This window comes from Oncorhynchus mykiss, chromosome 20 (genome assembly GCF_057628025.1).
Source record: "Oncorhynchus mykiss isolate SJ-2025 chromosome 20, ASM5762802v1, whole genome shotgun sequence".
Classification (NCBI taxonomy): domain Eukaryota; kingdom Metazoa; phylum Chordata; class Actinopteri; order Salmoniformes; family Salmonidae; genus Oncorhynchus; species Oncorhynchus mykiss.
Genome location: NC_143041.1, coordinates 736602 through 753515, shown reverse-complemented (window position 1 = coordinate 753515; position 16914 = coordinate 736602). Strand labels below are relative to the sequence as shown.

Here is a 16914-nt window from a genome sequence, read left to right as displayed (position 1 = left end):
AACTGGTCGTCTCATGGACTTGCTAATGCCCTTCATCAACCGGTTGATCCCCCTCCATTGGTTCACGGTCAGCCGGCAGCCAGATGGAGGGGTCTCCTCAGAATATTTAAGAAATGCACCAATAGTCAAGGTGTAGTGGTTGACTGTGGTGATTGCCTTGTTCTTCTGGAGGAATTGAACCCATCTAAAAACACACACACACACACACACACACACACACACAAATCATACAATCAAATACTGTATTGTTGGTTAATGCTTGTGAGGCTAGAGAGAAAAAATTATTCTGCTTACTTCCTTATTTTGTCATGGTCTGTCAGGAAAATGAGAGAGGACTGGTAGGTCTCATTCTTCGCCATGTAGTTTAAAAATTGCGTCACCCTCTTGACCTTTGAGGCACAATTTTCACTCAGCTTATAATTTGGATTAGGGCCCTCACAGGTCTTCCTGAATCCCTCGATAAACACACCTAATCAAAAAAACATTACATTTTAGACAAGAATTACAATCTCATGAGGCTACATGAATCAGTCAGGTGGTTTATCATATTCTTTTCAAACACAAACTCTTGTCACTATTTGAAGAAACAGTACTTACTCATAGCAGAGCCCGGGAAGATGAGTTTGCAGCTTGACCCGGACACTGTAGGCTCCTCTCTCTGGTCCCCTGAACCTCTAGCTTGGTCCTGCTCCTCTTGATTTGTGTCTGTGTCTGACTCTGCCTGAAAGTTGAGGGCCTTCACCATGCCAATCCCCATCTGCCTTTTCAGCAGCTGGTACTTCTTTCTCAACCTTTGCAGATCAGAGATCAACTTAAGGTTGTCCTCTTTAATGGATTTGTTGGTCTCACTTCTTGTATGCAGTGCCTCATCCCTCTCTTTTACAGCTTTTTTCAGTCTCAGGATTGGTGCATGGCAGTGGCAGGAATCCTCTTTGCAGTCCACTTCCTCCTCTGCTTCTGTAGGTGAACATAACATTTCCTCCTCCTCCTCTTCTCTCCTTACAGTCTCCACAATGTCTAAATCTGTCGCCATAGGGATGTCAGGGGTCGATGCCCTCAACACCGCCAGCCTCTCCATCGTCAGCCGTCTCCTAAGGTCCTCTAAAACCTGTCTCCTCTGTGCTCTGTTGAGCTCTGAGTGGGAGTCTATATGCCGGTCCAGTCTGCTAAGATGTGTGGAGCATCCTGACACTGGACACTGCTCCTGCCTGACATTGACACGGCCTGACTGCCACTTACAGAGGAGTACCCTCTCCTCACTGTTCCTCACATGGTGTACATACCTAAGGTGCTGACTAAAGCCAACCACAACCTTATAGCATATTGGACATGAGCGCACTGGAGCCATCTATACAATTCTATACTATTCTATTCTATTCTATTGAAAAGGGAAATAATAGTAAATAAAACAACTTAACACAATCCCTTAAGCAATAAAGAAAGTACAGTGCTTCTGGCTGCTTAATTGATACTCAAAAATATACATGAAACCACTCCTCACCACTCTAGAATGCTCATCTCCTTGTTAGCTCAAAGTGAAATGCAGCCTATTAGAAAAAATCACTCTTCTCATTTTAAACTCTCCCCAAACTCCTCCCTCTCTCTCTGTCAGCACATGATCAAACTGTGTTTTTCCATTTGAGAATGCTCAGGATGAGGCCCCTACTCTGCTTGTAGTCAAATACATTCTATTATAGAAAATACTCCCCAAACTACTATATTGTCATCTCATAGTCAAATTCTCTCATCTCATAGTCAAATTCTCCATTAAAAACAATCACATTGATGAGACTACTTTTTTTAAATGGTCCCTATGCTCAGACCAAGTGAGCTACATGAGATTACTTTTTTGCACGGTCACTGCGGTCAGACTGGTCTGAGTGAGCTACATGATACTACTTTTTTTGCATGGTCCCTGCGGTCCGGTGACCGAGTGAGCTACATGAGATTACTTTTTACGCAGACAAAGCCTGCTACATGAGACTACTTTTTTGCATGGTCACTGTGGTCAGACCAAGTGAGCTACAGTCAAGTGGGGTGTCTTGTTGAACTCTGCACGGCCTAGGGATTATGGTAATGCAATTGCCTGCTCTCTGTGTCTTTAAGCACCGCACTTTATCACTCCATCCTTGCTGTGTGTGTGTGTGTCTGTGTGTGTGTGTGTGAGAGAGAGCTTTTCTTTGACATCTGTTGGGAGAAATGACTGATTTACAGTTCAGGAGGGTTACCTAGTCACACATATGACATTTTGGAGAGATGTGACTTTTTTAACCCTTCGAAACACTGTGACCCAATTAAAGGTTCCGGTTGGCACAGGAAGCTATAAGTAACCACATGTCTTGATTGACATAGCCACTTACAGAATCCTGAGTTTTAAGTCTTTAAGTTAAGAATTGACTGATCTACACAGGTTTGAATACAGTGATTTTCATAATGACAGGTTATGCGTTGAATGTGACATATTTTAGTGGATTAAGCATAGGTTGGGTTTCAAATATGTAACTGAATAGAAATCTATCATATGCAGATAATTAGGAAATGTTTCAACTTTGGTTTGAGCACAAAAGTGACCTGTGTGTCTCTTTAGGAGGGAAACAATAAACATAGAAAAAAGGAAGAAAAAAATAATCAAAAACCCACCCACCCCGATTGTCAGACTAAAACAACAATCCCAACAATCAAACATGAATACACTTGTAGAGATACGTTGCTGCTCGCTTTCCGTCTTGCTCTTACTAGCTAAAACTTGGCGTAAACTAAAACCTGCGAGCTCTCTAAATTGAAAACAAACGTTGTGAATAGATATTTATGGCTGAATATTTACTGCCCACGGTAAGGGATGCTTGAGTCTCTTTTCGAAAGATTAACATAAATGAGGGGGAAAGCCTAAGCCTAAGCCCACTTATTGCTTCGCCCAGTAGATATGGACTAAACCAAAATATACTCTCCTGTAAATGTATTAGAACTCACCCCGGGAAGATACGGTTAGTTGAAAATGAAATGAGTTGAAAAAACTGCATTTTATCCCCCAGAGAGACCGTCCTGGCTCAGACGTTGCTCAGTTTTTTGAGAAAAGTGTGCACTTCTCCCGGTGTGTTGAAGAGATGGCTTCGGCCTTGGTACTGAACTTTCATCCATGCAGGGTGGATGAGGTAGCCGGTGATGTTCTTCTCCTTCAGTGCTTTGGCGGCAGGTCTGAACTGATTGCGACGTCTGGCGAGATCCACGCTCATATCTGGGAAAAGGCTGACCCTCTTTCCATCAATGGTGATGTCCCCTTTGGCTCTTGCGAGTTGCAGTATCTTCTCTCTGTCTTGGAAACGGAGGAACCTGATCAATACGGCTCGTGGGGGCTCATCTGGCCGGGGTTTCGGCGCTGATGTTCTGTGGGCGCGTTCGATTTCCAGCGGCTTGGTGAAGTTGATTATGCCTAGGACCTCCGGGATCCATTGATTGCAGCCATAACAAGTTAATCCCTTCTCTTAACATGTATGGCCCCAAAACATAATCAAGCAGCTGACCAATTACTTAAGACTTTAGTTAGAAGTTAACTGAGATTAATCAACAACTGGATACATTACTTTATTTCTAAAGTGAAACTTTCCTCCGCATTGGAGTATCTCTACAACTACAAGTTTAACCAGTATTTCAGTTGTTTTACCATCCCATGAAGAAGTGTGGCAGGCCTGTGAGGAAGGATCCTACAGCCATGAGGAAACAGCCCATAGCAATGAGCCTGGGCCGGTGCAGCTTCGCCCCAAAATGGCTGACCACAGCCAGGAACAGCAGGTTACCTGCAAGAAACCACAACACTACAGTAGTCAGGAATCACAAATTATAAACATTTTTTTTTCTACTAAAAATGGCATATCAGTTTGGATACTAGACTGCAACAACAAAGCATCAAATAAAACAATGTTAGGGGTTTGACAGTAGAGTCATGGACAAAAGCCAGTCAATCAATTAATAGGAACAACTATAAAACTGGACAGTATTGAGAGCAGACTCTGATTGAACCACAAGAAAAATCAATCATACTGTAGTCTGTATCTGGTTTTTACTACATGAGTTCTGAAGCAACTCAATGTTATTGTTGATACCCATCTCAAAGCTGCCGTCTATGAGTCCGATGAGAGAGCTGGACAGGGAAAAAGTGTCTGAGTGATGGCACTCTTCATGTAGGTCCTTGACAGAGCTTTGGTGAAGGAGGCGAACGACAGGGCCACGATGAACTGCTGACAAGCACAAGAGAGAGAACATTAGTGTGTGTTTGTCCGTGTGTATGTGCATGCGTGGATGCGTGTGCAGACAGAGTACATGTGTAGCTGAGGTGGCCTGCAATAGTAAAAAGAACGGACACAAGTTTACGTCTGCCAAGTTCTGGCGCTTTCTTTATTCTGAAGAATGTTTTTTTTTTCTCTTGTTCAATTGTCTATTTTCTTGTTAGTACTTTGAAAATATTCACATCAAACAAGTGCACACTTTAAATTACACAACATAAATGCACTTTACCTAAAACAGAATTCAAAAATGTTTGGTTTCACATGAAAACCACAATGTATTTCACATTCATACAATAGAAACACCTATATATGAAACCATAAATAACTGAATGTTTTTCTATATACCGCTACCTCTATAGAAAAGTGACAACAATACATTCAGCTTTAAGATAGTGGCACCTCCAGAAAATCCTCTCTCTCTCACTGTATGTACTAAAAGTCCACCAGACTGAGCGTGCTCGGCCAGTTTACCAGCTAGTGAGCACAATTTTACACAAAACAACCAATAACATCTAAAACCAACTCCGAAATCCCTAACAAATGGATTCTTGATAAAAAATCTCCTAGACTAAATCCAGTACAAGTCAGCTACTCAGTAAACATAGTCTCTGTAACTCGTAAATGTTTTTTTTTACCTCAGCTAGCATCAAGCTAACATATACTCTCACTCAATGTAAATACCTTCTTCTCTCACTCAGTTCGACTCAGAGCCAAAACAAAACCTTTCCTAACGTGATAATATCTGGACAACGTTGTTAAATAGCATGTTATTACATATTGTGTATGTAGTTGAACGTTTGAAGTGCTGTTACATACCTGTAATAGTAAAAGAACAGACACAGTTTACCTCTGTAAAGTTCTGGTCCTTATTCTGCAGAATGGTGAGCGCTTGGCCTGAACTTAATGTTTCTCCTGCTACAACAGTACAACAGCGCCATCTATTGGCCTTATGGACTGCTGACGCTAAAGTATGTTGAAAATACCATTTAGATTCATTAAGACAAATACATAAACAATATGGGGGGATATAATAAATGGGTGTCTGTTTTTAGTTACTTTGTTTTCAACCCATTACACATGCACAATCATACATGTGCATTTAAAGCATCATTAAGAACCTTGAGTGTGGAACTGCAGGGCGTTTAGGCAAAAACCACATGAATTTCACATGTGAACACGGGAAGTGTTCCAAAAACATATTTGAATGTAATCTTATGTGAACTACAAATGTGAAAATCTGATCACGTTGTGTACCAAAATGTAATTTGTGCTCACATAAAATGTAAGTTGGTTACATGTGGTTTTTCTGTCAGGGCAGGAATATAAAATGCATTTTGATGTTACATGATCTTGAAAATGCAATGTTCTCTGAGGTTCTTCCATGATCCTTTCCATGTATTTTCCAGTTTACTTTCCCTCAGTCCTTTTCACTTTCCTTGGCAAAACAAGCTCTGTCCCCGAGACTTACTCAGAGCCACCATGAATTGAAGCAGCTTCTGATGGATTTTAAACCATTCAACAAATTGTTTTATAATGAAGAGTAGACCCAACTAAACACCCTGGATTCTTTACACACACACATTGAAGGGAAAAAAATCTCAAATTTGAACTCATCAGACCAAAGGACAGATTTCCACCAGACTTACAGTGCCTTGCGAAAGTATTCGGCCCCCTTGAACTTTGCAACCTTTTGCCACATTTCAGGCTTCAAACATAAAGATATAAAACTGTATTTTTGTGAAGAATCAACAACAAGTGGGACACAGTCATGAAGTGGAACAACATTTATTGGATATTTCAAACTTTTTTAACAAATCAAAAACTGAAAAATTGGGCGTGCAAAATTATTCAGCCCCTTTACTTTCAGTGCAGCAAACTCTCTCCAGAAGTTCAGTGAGGATCTCTGAATGATCCAATGTTGACCTAAATGACTAATGATGATAAATACAATCCACCTGTGTGTAATCAAGTCTCCGTATAAATGCACCTGCACTGTGATAGTCTCAGAGGTCCGTTAAAAGCGCAGAGAGCATCATGAAGAACAAGGAACACACCAGGCAGGTCCGAGATACTGTTGTGAAGAAGTTTAAAGCCGGATTTGGATACAAAAAGATTTCCCAAGCTTTAAACATCCCAAGGAGCAAGGATAATATTGAAATGGAAGGAGTATCAGACCACTGCAAATCTACCAAGACCTGGCCGTCCCTCTAAACTTTCAGCTCATACAAGGAGAAGACTGATCAGAGATGCAGCCAAGAGTCCCATGATCACTCTGGATGAACTGCAGAGATCTACAGCTGAGGTGGGAGACTCTGTCCATAGGACAACAATCAGTCGTATATTGCACAAATCTGGCCTTTATGGAAGAGTGGCAAGAAGAAAGCCATTTCTTAAAGATATCCATAAAAAGTGTTGTTTAAAGTTTGCCACAAGCCACCTGGGAGACACACCAAACATGTGGAAGAAGGTGCTCTGGTCAGATGAAACCAAAATTGAACTTTTTGGCAACAATGCAAAACATTATGTTTGGCGTAAAAGCAACACAGCTCATCACACTGAACACACCATCCCCACTGTCAAACATGGTGGTGGCAGCATCATGGTTTGGGCCTGCTTTTCTTCAGCAGGGACAGGGAAGATGGTTAAAATTGATGGGAAGATGGATGGAGCCAAATACAGGACCATTCTGGAAGAAAACCTGATGGGACTGGAGATTTGTCTTTCAACAAGACAATGATCCAAAACATAAAGCAAAATCTACAATGGAATGGTTCAAAAATAAACATATCCAGGTGTTAGAATGGCCAAGTCAAAGTCCAGACCTGAATCCAATCAAGAATCTGTGGAAAGAACTGAAAACTGCTGTTCACAAATGCTCTCCATCCAACCTCACTGAGCTGGAGCTGTTTTGCAAGGAGGAATGGGAAAAAATGTCAGTCTCTCGATGTGCAAAACTGATAGAGACATACCCCAAGCGACTTACAGCTGTAATCGCAGCAAAAGGTGGCGCTACAAAGTATTAACTTAAGGGGGCTGAATAATTTTTCTGTTTTTTATTTGTTAAAAAAGTTTGAAATATCCAATAAATGTCCTTCTACTTCATGATTGTGTCCCACTTGTTGTTGATTCTTCACAAAAAAATACAGTTTTATATCTTTATGTTTGAAGCCTGAAATGTGGCAAAAGGTCGCAAAGTTCAAGGGGGCCGAATACTTTTGCAAGGCACTGTAGGTCCATTGCTCGTGTTTCTTGTCCCATGCAAGTCTCTTCTTATTATTGGCGTCCGTCCTTTAGTAGTGGTTTCAATGGAACAATTCAACCATGAAGGCTTGATTCACGCAGTCTCCTATGAACAGTGCATGTTGAGATGTGTGTGTTTCTTGAACTCTGTGAAGCTTTTATTTGGGCTCCAATCTGAGGTGCAGTGAACTCTGCTGAACCTATCCTCTGCAGCAGAGGTAACTTTGGGTCTTCCTTTCCTGTGGCAGTCCTCATGAGAGCCAGTTTCATCAAAACGCTTCATGGTTTTTGGGACTACACTAGAAGAAACTTTCAAAGTTCTTGAATTTTTCCGTTTTGACTGACATTCATGTCTTAAGTAAAGATGGACTTGTTTCTCTTTGCTTATTTGAGCTGTTCTTGGCATAATATGGACTTGGTCTTTTACCAAATAGGGATATCTTCTGTAAACCATCCCTACCTTGTCACAACACAACCTATTGGCTCAAACGCTTTAAGAAGGAAAGAAATTCCACAAATGAACTTTTAAGAAGGTACACCTGTTAATTGAAAAACATTCCTGGTGACTACCTCATGAAAAGGTTTGAGAGAATGCCAAGAGTGTGCAAAGTGGTCAAGGAAAAGGATGGCTACTTCAAAGATTCTCAAATGTAAAATATATTTTGATTTGTTTAACAGTTAATGCTTACTACATGATTCCAATTGTGCTATTTCATAGTTTTGATGTCTTCACTATTTTTCTAAAATGTAAAAAATTGTAAAATAAAGAAAAACCCTTAAATGAGTAGGTGTGTCCAGACTTTTGACTGGTACTGTATATATTGTGATATTGCAAATATGGTACAATCCAAGGGTGCAAAGCTTTTGGAGACTTACCCAGAAAGACTCACAGCTTTAATCGCTGCCAAAGGTGATTCTAACATGTATTGTGAATATTTCTGTATTTCATTTTCAATACATTTGAAAAAAAAATTAAAACATGTTTTTACTTTGTCATTATGGGGTGTTGTCTGTAGCTGGGTGAGATGATAAAAAACTATAATTTAATCCATTTGGAATTCAGGCTGTAAGAAAACAACATGAGGAATACGTTAAGGGGTATTAACACTTTCTGAAGGCACTGTATATCTGCAAGAAAGTGATAAATGAGCGACTCTTTGAAAGGGGGTCATATATACATTGCCTCATTTAAAAATAAAAATAAAGCTATCGTGCTATAATCGGCATAGTTTCTCAGACCAAATCTTTATTCTGGTTTAAACAAAGCAATCTGATCATGCTCCAGTAAAATTCACGCTACAGGGAATTTAAAAAATGACTTCTGCAAAGCACATATACATTGTCCAATCAACATCCACACATTGATTGAATTCTTCGGGTCTTTATTCAAACACAAACGGAATAAAATGCTCTTTCAGTTTTTTGTTGCAGGTTGTGCAATGTTCAAAAGTGTGTGAGAGTTTGGCATCAATGTGTGTGTTTGTGTGTGGGGTCAAGTTTGGACGGTCGTACATTGTACATTTCAGGTCCATGGACAGCAGCAATATCGGCATAGCGATATCTGTCATTCAGCACCACATGACAGTAGACAGCGGCCATCTCGTGTGAAGTTGGCACTGGGGAAATCCCATGTAATGAGAAACAAGGCCTAGGAGGCAAAAAGACTGAAGGAGAAGACACCCACAATAACTCTATGCTAAACTGTTCTGCCACATTCATTTCAAATGGTACATCTTTCGATTTGTAAATAATAGGGAATTCATCTGCAAATAATTGAAACTGATTATTCAAACTACACTGTACAGCTTTAGTGTGTCTCTGCATCATAGGTACAACTGTAAGCAATTCCGTTCTCAAATGTCTGTTTAATGTGAGAAGCAAAATGAAAAACACCTGTTAGACCATTACAATGCCGACTGTCATGCATTTTTACTATTACCAACAAGACAACGAAGTGATACGTGTCATGGAGGCTAAAAACGGAAACTTTCCTAACACCAAAAGTTCCCGCGCTGAGCGATACTGTTTACTACACTATTACGCATACAATCCAAGTCATACGTATATTGTCATTCATACTCTTATTTTTAACCGACTATCTTTTCAAAAGTGTTCCTTGTGTCAATTCAGAGCTCGGAAAAATATTGGAATAATGTGCTTAAGGGGACAAACACTCAAGGCGCACAACAGGAGAACAGAACAACCACAATTTCAATTGACAATCATTGCTTTAAATGGATGTGGTCGATGGATTTGTATAGGCATATATAAACAATGTATTTAACTTGTAAACCAAGGATGGATTAGTAGGTCTAAGCAACATGCACCTGGATAATCGGGTCATGAATCTGGACGGGCTCCTACGTCCTCATATACACATTATGACATAATACAGAGTTCAATGTTTAACGAAATAAAGACATAGAAGCATAATCAATTAAACAGGTTCTACACATTCCATTTCTCCATGGCAATAGAATGTAAACATTCTATTTTGCGCCAAACATCGCCTACAACTCAATTCTAAGTGCAGCATATTGGAGGACTCTGTGTTTTATTTGAAGGGTGTGGAAGGAAACACTGGAGGAGGGAAACGACCTCGCTCTGCTGGTAAGAGAATGAGAGTTAGAGACATGCTACAAGTTAGTGAGCTCTTTACCAGCCTTTCAACAACGAGTTAGCACAGCAGGATAGATCTGTTGTGAAATTACACTAATGGGACTTCCTGTTTCATACTGCAGGCCTGGGAAGTAAACACTTGCCTAAAAATGATGAACATAGAGCACAAGGCTTTCTGCAAGCTCCGCCGCTCCATGCACCCCACCTCGCCAGCTGACATGTGAGTTCCATGTACTGCCCCGCATATGACTTGATCCATTTATCTACACATCTGGAACTACGCAGAAACAGACTAAGAAAGTGTTCTAAGTGAGTACATTGCACATCGTTTAGCTTTGTTTTCTCCTTATTGTTGATTTCAGCGATCCTAAGGTCCACAGCACCGTGGAAAGAGCTGTGAGGAGCATTCTGGGCGAGCAGTCCAATGAGCCCCGTAGCAACCTGCTCAGCCCATCTCAGGTGGTGGTGGAGGTGGTGCCCAGGCTCCTCCTGGCCCTGTGGCTTCAGCCAGAGGAAGGCCATTCAGAGCACCCAAGAGAGAGAGACTTAGAGAGCACTCTGACAGGTGCCGTTTGTCATGACATCTTAGTAGAACCTTTCAACTGGCCAGTGTTTAGAAGCTACGGTTTGCATTTGTTCACATTCTGTTCCTCTTTTTTCCCTTTCCAGAGGATGTTGCTGTGGTCATCCCGGATGTCACCCCACACGTCACCAAGGACGTGGCACTGGAAGTTCCATGCAGAGCTAGGAAAGGGGCAGTCCGGCTATTATTTTGCAATCTTTGGAGGGCAGTGTGCTGCTGCCCCTGCCACAAGGAAGAGGAGAAACAATATTAATTATTCATCAGACCTTCAGAAATGGGATTGAACCATAGACCATTCAATTATTCGCATTATAATTGGACTCAATTCTGCTTTTCTTCTGTTTACTACTTAATTTCAGAACATTTCTATAAACTTTCACTTTGCAAGTGTGGAGTAGGTTATGTAAATAAGTGAGAAACATCACAATTTTAATGCTTTTAATTAAAAAAAAGGGGCCCTCAACCAACGTTCAGTTGAGGTGCAACCAAATATTTGAATCATCATAGAAAAGGAAAAGGAGCAACTCTTGCTCACTATAAAAAATGCATTGTTTTATTCAGGCAAGGTTAAAAGATTAACGTTTTGGCCTAGTCTGTGATGATATGCAAGTTGTGTTTGTAGCAGGAAAAGGGTGACCCCTTTAACGAAATGGGACTTGTCAATTCTTGAATAAAAATCTTTAATGAACATGAATTTATATACAATTGACTTGAGGATCAGAGCAGGCAGGCTGACTGGCTAGCCTTGAAGGCCCTCTGCCTCTACCTGTGTGGTTCATCTCAACCAAGAGGTTGTGTGGGTTGTCTTTCTCTCTGTGGGTGTGAATCACTATGACCTCTCCCTCTGCCTGCCATTTGGCTGATCAGAAGCCTTCTGCTCTTTCTTGCTCACATGAACAGGAGGAATGGCCTCTGGGGTAATATCCTCCTCTATCTAACGCCTCTTCCACCTCCTCTTTCTGACTGTGTTCGACTGACGTCACTTGTTCTCTCTCCCTGGGTGTTGGATAGTTCCTCCTCCTCTGTGTCTCTGTGATGGTGGAGGGAGTTATCCTGTTCCGGCTCCCTCTAAGGGTGTGCACCGTAATCTCTTTCGGTGTGTTGAGGGGTTCAGTGGTTTTGAAGGGAGTCTGAAGTTCGATCTCTAGCGATGAGTGTGGGGTCTGTCCCGTGGTGGTGTCCCCATCCCTCCTAAGGAGAAGCCCCTGAGACACCAATTAAAGGCACTTCCGGTTGGCACAGGAAGCTATAGGTAAACAAATATTTTGCTTTGGGTATTCTCTTACAGAATCCTGAGTTTAAAGTCTTTATGTTAAGAATTGACTGATCTACCCAGGGTTGAATGCAGTCATTTTCACATTTGCAGGTTATGTACATCAAAATACATTTTGGGTGAATTTAACCACTTCCGGTTGCTCCAGGAAGCTTAGAATCGACACAGGTAGACCTCATAGTGGCCTGATGGATTGGCATTGAAGACAGGTTCATAAGGCATTATTAACCCACATAGGCTCCAGGTTGAATTTAGGGGAGCTGTCAATGTATTCCTATGGGGAGAGATGTCATTGTAATCTGTGAGATCAAAAAACCCTGTTTTATTTTTAAGGGTTAATGCCACACGGTCAAGGTAAGGCTTGCATGGATTGGAAGGACGTTAGGAACATTCCTGTGGTTGAATTGTCCTTCTAAACCTAACGGTTCTCTCACTGTCACCCAAAAGCAAATGACGTTGTGGGGCAGGCTTCATTTTGGGCTTACTTTTCTCATGGTCGCTGCGCTCAGACCGAGCGAGCTACGGTCAAGCGGGATATCTCGTTGAACTCGGCATGGCCTAGAGATTACGGTGATGCCATTTGTTATTTTTTAGTGTTTATTTCAGCCTGCCTGTGTAAGTTTCTAGTTCAAATTGTGCTTCCTGAACAGCAGTAGTACAGTCTACAGCAGGACTTTATTGTTTATTTCACTTTTGTTTATTATCTACTTAATTTGCTTTGCCAATGTAAACATATGATTCCCATGCCAATAATGCCTAAATATTTGTTCCTACCTTCACAGACAACAACACAAGACAGTGAATGTTTAACACTTACAAATTAAGTGACAAACTAAATATAAACCTTAAAGAAAGCACAACACAAAGAATTACTCAACTAGTTATTTAATAAAACAGAACAAACCTTTACATTATAAAGAATCACACCAAAATAGAAAATTGAACAGACAGTTAGAATATAACCTTAAAGAAAGCACAACACAAATAATTACTAAACTAGTTATTTAATAAAACAGAACAAACCTTTACATTATAAAGAATCACACCAAAATAGAAAATTGAACAGACAGTTAGACTAAATTACACACATTTTACACTTCTAAAATGTAAACAAGCACACCAAAATTGAAAATCAAACCAAACAAAATCAGAACAGTATAAATGTGAGAGTCTAAAACAATCTACATGACTATTTGGAAGAGGAAGTCTTGTTGTTGGTCGGCTCCCCTTCCTTCGAGCTGCATCAGGGGTCCCCTCCTCTCTTTTGCACCTTCTCCTGTAGCTTTAACCTCCATGAGGCAATGGCATTTTTTAGTCTTACTTTATTTGAGTTTAGTTGTTGCATCCCTTTTAATGTGACAATGAGGGACTGGTGGGGGGGCGACTTGAGCCTCACTTTGAGCGGTGAGACTAGCATGGGGCTGATGGCGACCTCCATGCGGCGTGTGCAGATGCTCCGCTTCCTCTTTGGGGTAAGTTCCATCTCCACCTGAGGATTGGTCACCTTGGAAGGTGTCTCCTGACAGAGCAAACACAAGAAATTAGATATATCTCAGAATTCACACTTGACTGTTACATAGTTTACAAGTACATTTTGATAATCAAATGTGTCCTGTCAGAATAGCTGATCTTACTGGAAGTTGTCTGGCCATCTGTTCCTCATCTTCATCCTCTTCCTCCTCTTCCGAGTCACCGGCGGACGTGCCAGACTCCTGGTACATCACCTTGGTCTCTTCAGGGGTGGTGCTCCTGTCGGAGAGGGAGGCATCCTCTCTCACCTTCTGCTTTCTTTCTCCTGAGGTGGAGGGCTGGTTCTCTGCGGCGACTGTGTTATCTTCCCCCTTCAGTGCAGCCTCAAAGAGTGCCCTGGTTTCATTTGCTTGGGTTGGATTTAAATTCATGGCATAATATTTGTCTGCCGTCTGGATGTTGTGGCACATGAAGTTGGCCACCCTTTCCCTGTCAACCTTTGGGAGCATGTTTTTTACCTGTAAGACACACACACACACACACACACACACACAAATATATGATATTATTGATATTACTTCAGACAACAATAGAATAGGATCTTACATTAATTAGATTCCTATCTAATCTGACCTACATGAGTGACAATGGAGGTCCTCAGGTCAGTGAATGAAGGACATTCGGGCAGACCCATCTCCTTCCACACCTCCCTCAGGTAGGCAGGCAGGTTCTTCATCTGAGTGTTTGTTGAATTGAAAAAGAAGTGCTGGGCCTTCTTTCCCCCTAAGAGACAGTGCTTGAATTTGAGGAAGTCGGAAAACCAGCTGTACTCCTCCTTTGTCAGCGACATCTGGACCATGCCGTACTCCCGATTTGTTTTGTGTTCCCCCACCTAATAGAAATTGAACAGAGAAAAAACACAAAAAAACACATTACGCTCCTGCGACTGCAATTGTTCCCAAAGATAACCAACCAAGCAAACAAACAAATAAACACAGCCAGCTGTATTTCATAGACTTACATTGATCAGGTACACCCCAGACTGGTCACATTTTGCCTCCTCCACCTCTTTCACCAACATGTTTTTATATAGGCCTGGTCTGTGGCCGTATATGGATGTAAAGTAGGCACACAGGTACCCATAAAACCTGTACTGATTCCTCTGTGTCCTTGTTTCTTCCAATGTTTCTGTTAACATGAAAATAAAAAAAGGCAGCTTCATAATCCCACTCCATAATGCATTCTATACATCTCTGACGTCTATAAGTGTGTAAAAACAGTGACATCACAGATTGAGAAAAACTTACTCAGCACTTGAGGGATTTTGGCCTTGGCAAGAGACTGGCACTCCAGCAGGCTCTTTTTGGACACCACCTTGCCTTCCTTGTTGTCCTTCACCTTTATCTGGTGAAGGGAAACTGGTCGTCTCATGGACTTGCTAATGCCCTTCATCAACCGGTTGATCCCCCTCCATTGGTTCACGGTCAGCCGGCAGCCAGATGGAGGGGTCTCCTCAGAATATTTAAGAAATGCACCAATAGTCAAGGTGTAGTGGTTGACTGTGGTGATTGCCTTGTTCTTCTGGAGGAATTGAACCCATCTAAAAACACACACACACACACACACACACACACACACACACACACACACACACACACACACACACACACACAAATCATACAATCAAATACTGTATTGTTGGTTAATGCTTGTGAGGCTAGAGAGAAAAAATAATTCTGCTTACTTCCTTATTTTGTCATGGTCTGTCAGGAAAATGAGAGAGGACTGGTAGGTCTCATTCTTCGCCATGTAGTTTAAAAATTGCGTCACCCTCTTGACCTTTGAGGCACAATTTTCACTCAGCTTATAATTTGGATTAGGGCCCTCACAGGTCTTCCTGAATCCCTCGATAAACACACCTAATCAAAAAAACATAACATTTTAGACTAGAATTACAATCTCATGAGGCTACATGAATCAGTCAGGTGGTTTATCATGTTCTTTTCAAACAAAAACTCTTGTCACTATTTGAAGAAACAGTACTTACTCATAGCAGAGCCCGGGAAGATGAGTTTGCAGCTTGACCCGGACACTGTAGGCTCCTCTCTCTGGTCCCCTGAACCTCTAGCTTGGTCCTGCTCCTCTTGATTTGTGTCTGTGTCTGACTCTGCCTGAAAGTTGAGGGCCTTCACCATGCCAATCCCCATCTGCCTTTTCAGCAGCTGGTACTTCTTTCTCAACCTTTGCAGATCAGAGATCAACTTAAGGTTGTCCTCTTTAATGGATTTGTTGGTCTCACTTCTTGTATGCAGTGCCTCATCCCTCTCTTTTACAGCTTTTTTCAGTCTCAGGATTGGTGCATGGCAGTGGCAGGAATCCTCTTTGCAGTCCACTTCCTCCTCTGCTTCTGTAGGTGAACATAACATTTCCTCCTCCTCCTCTTCTCTCCTTACCACAATGTCTAAATCTGTCGCCATAGGGATGTCAGGGGTCGATGCCCTCAACACCGCCAGCCTCTCCATCGTCAGCCGTCTCCTAAGGTCCTCTAAAACCTGTCTCCTCTGTGCTCTGTTGAGCTCTGAGTGGGAGTCTATATGCCGGTCCAGTCTGCTAAGATGTGTGGAGCATCCTGACACTGGACACTGCTCCTGCCTGACATTGACACGGCCTGACTGCCACTTACAGAGGAGTACCCTCTCCTCACTGTTCCTCACATGGTGTACATACCTAAGGTGCTGACTAAAGCCAACCACAACCTTATAGCATATTGGACATGAGCGCACTGGAGCCATCTATACAATTCTATACTATTCTATTCTATTCTATTGAAAAGGGAAATAATAGTAAATAAAACAACTTAACACAATCCCTTAAGCAATAAAGAAAGTACAGTGCTTCTGGCTGCTTAATTGATACTCAAAAATATACATGAAACCACTCCTCACCACTCTAGAATGCTCATCTCCTTGTTAGCTCAAAGTGAAATGCAGCCTATTAGAAAAAATCACTCTTCTCATTTTAAACTCTCCCCAAACTCCTCCCTCTCTCTCTGTCAGCACATGATCAAACTGTGTTTTTCCATTTGAGAATGCTCAGGATGAGGCCCCTACTCTGCTTGTAGTCAAATACATTCTATTATAGAAAATACTCCCCAAACTACTATATTGTCATCTCATAGTCAAATTCTCTCATCTCATAGTCAAATTCTCCATTAAAAACAATCACATTGATGAGACTACTTTTTTTAAATGGTCCCTATGCTCAGACCAAGTGAGCTACATGAGATTACTTTTTTGCACGGTCACTGCGGTCAGACCGGTCTGAGTGAGCTACATGATACTACTTTTTTTGCATGGTCCCTGCGGTCACCAGACCGAGTGAGCTACATGAGATTACTTTTTATGCAGACAAAGCCTGCTACATGAGACTACTTTTTTGCATGGTCA

General features: G+C 41.5%; 3 protein-coding genes across 3 annotated transcripts; all 3 read right to left on the bottom strand.

Annotated features, from left to right (window-relative positions):
- Window positions 1-147: 147 nt before the first annotated feature.
- On the bottom strand, window positions 148-1698 carry LOC149973601 (uncharacterized). The gene is made up of 2 exons (XM_090211986.1): window positions 598-1698; window positions 148-469 (listed from the first exon to the last, which is right to left on the bottom strand). Exons 1-2 carry the CDS (start codon window positions 1346-1348, stop codon window positions 291-293), a joined length of 930 nt encoding a protein of 309 aa, XP_090068112.1. The 5' UTR covers window positions 1349-1698; the 3' UTR covers window positions 148-290.
- Window positions 1699-13241: 11543 nt separating this feature from the next.
- LOC149973600 (uncharacterized) lies at window positions 13242-14264 on the bottom strand. Its single transcript, XM_090213213.1, has 2 exons — window positions 13621-14264; window positions 13242-13520 (listed from the first exon to the last, which is right to left on the bottom strand). Exons 1-2 carry the CDS (start codon window positions 13975-13977, stop codon window positions 13242-13244), a joined length of 636 nt encoding a protein of 211 aa, XP_090069339.1. The 5' UTR covers window positions 13978-14264.
- Window positions 14265-15492: 1228 nt separating this feature from the next.
- LOC149973599 (uncharacterized) lies at window positions 15493-16610 on the bottom strand. Its single transcript, XM_090213212.1, has one exon. The coding sequence runs from the start codon at window positions 16258-16260 to the stop codon at window positions 15493-15495; it is 768 nt and encodes a 255-aa protein (XP_090069338.1). The 5' UTR covers window positions 16261-16610.
- Between the last annotated feature and the right edge of the window lie 304 nt (window positions 16611-16914).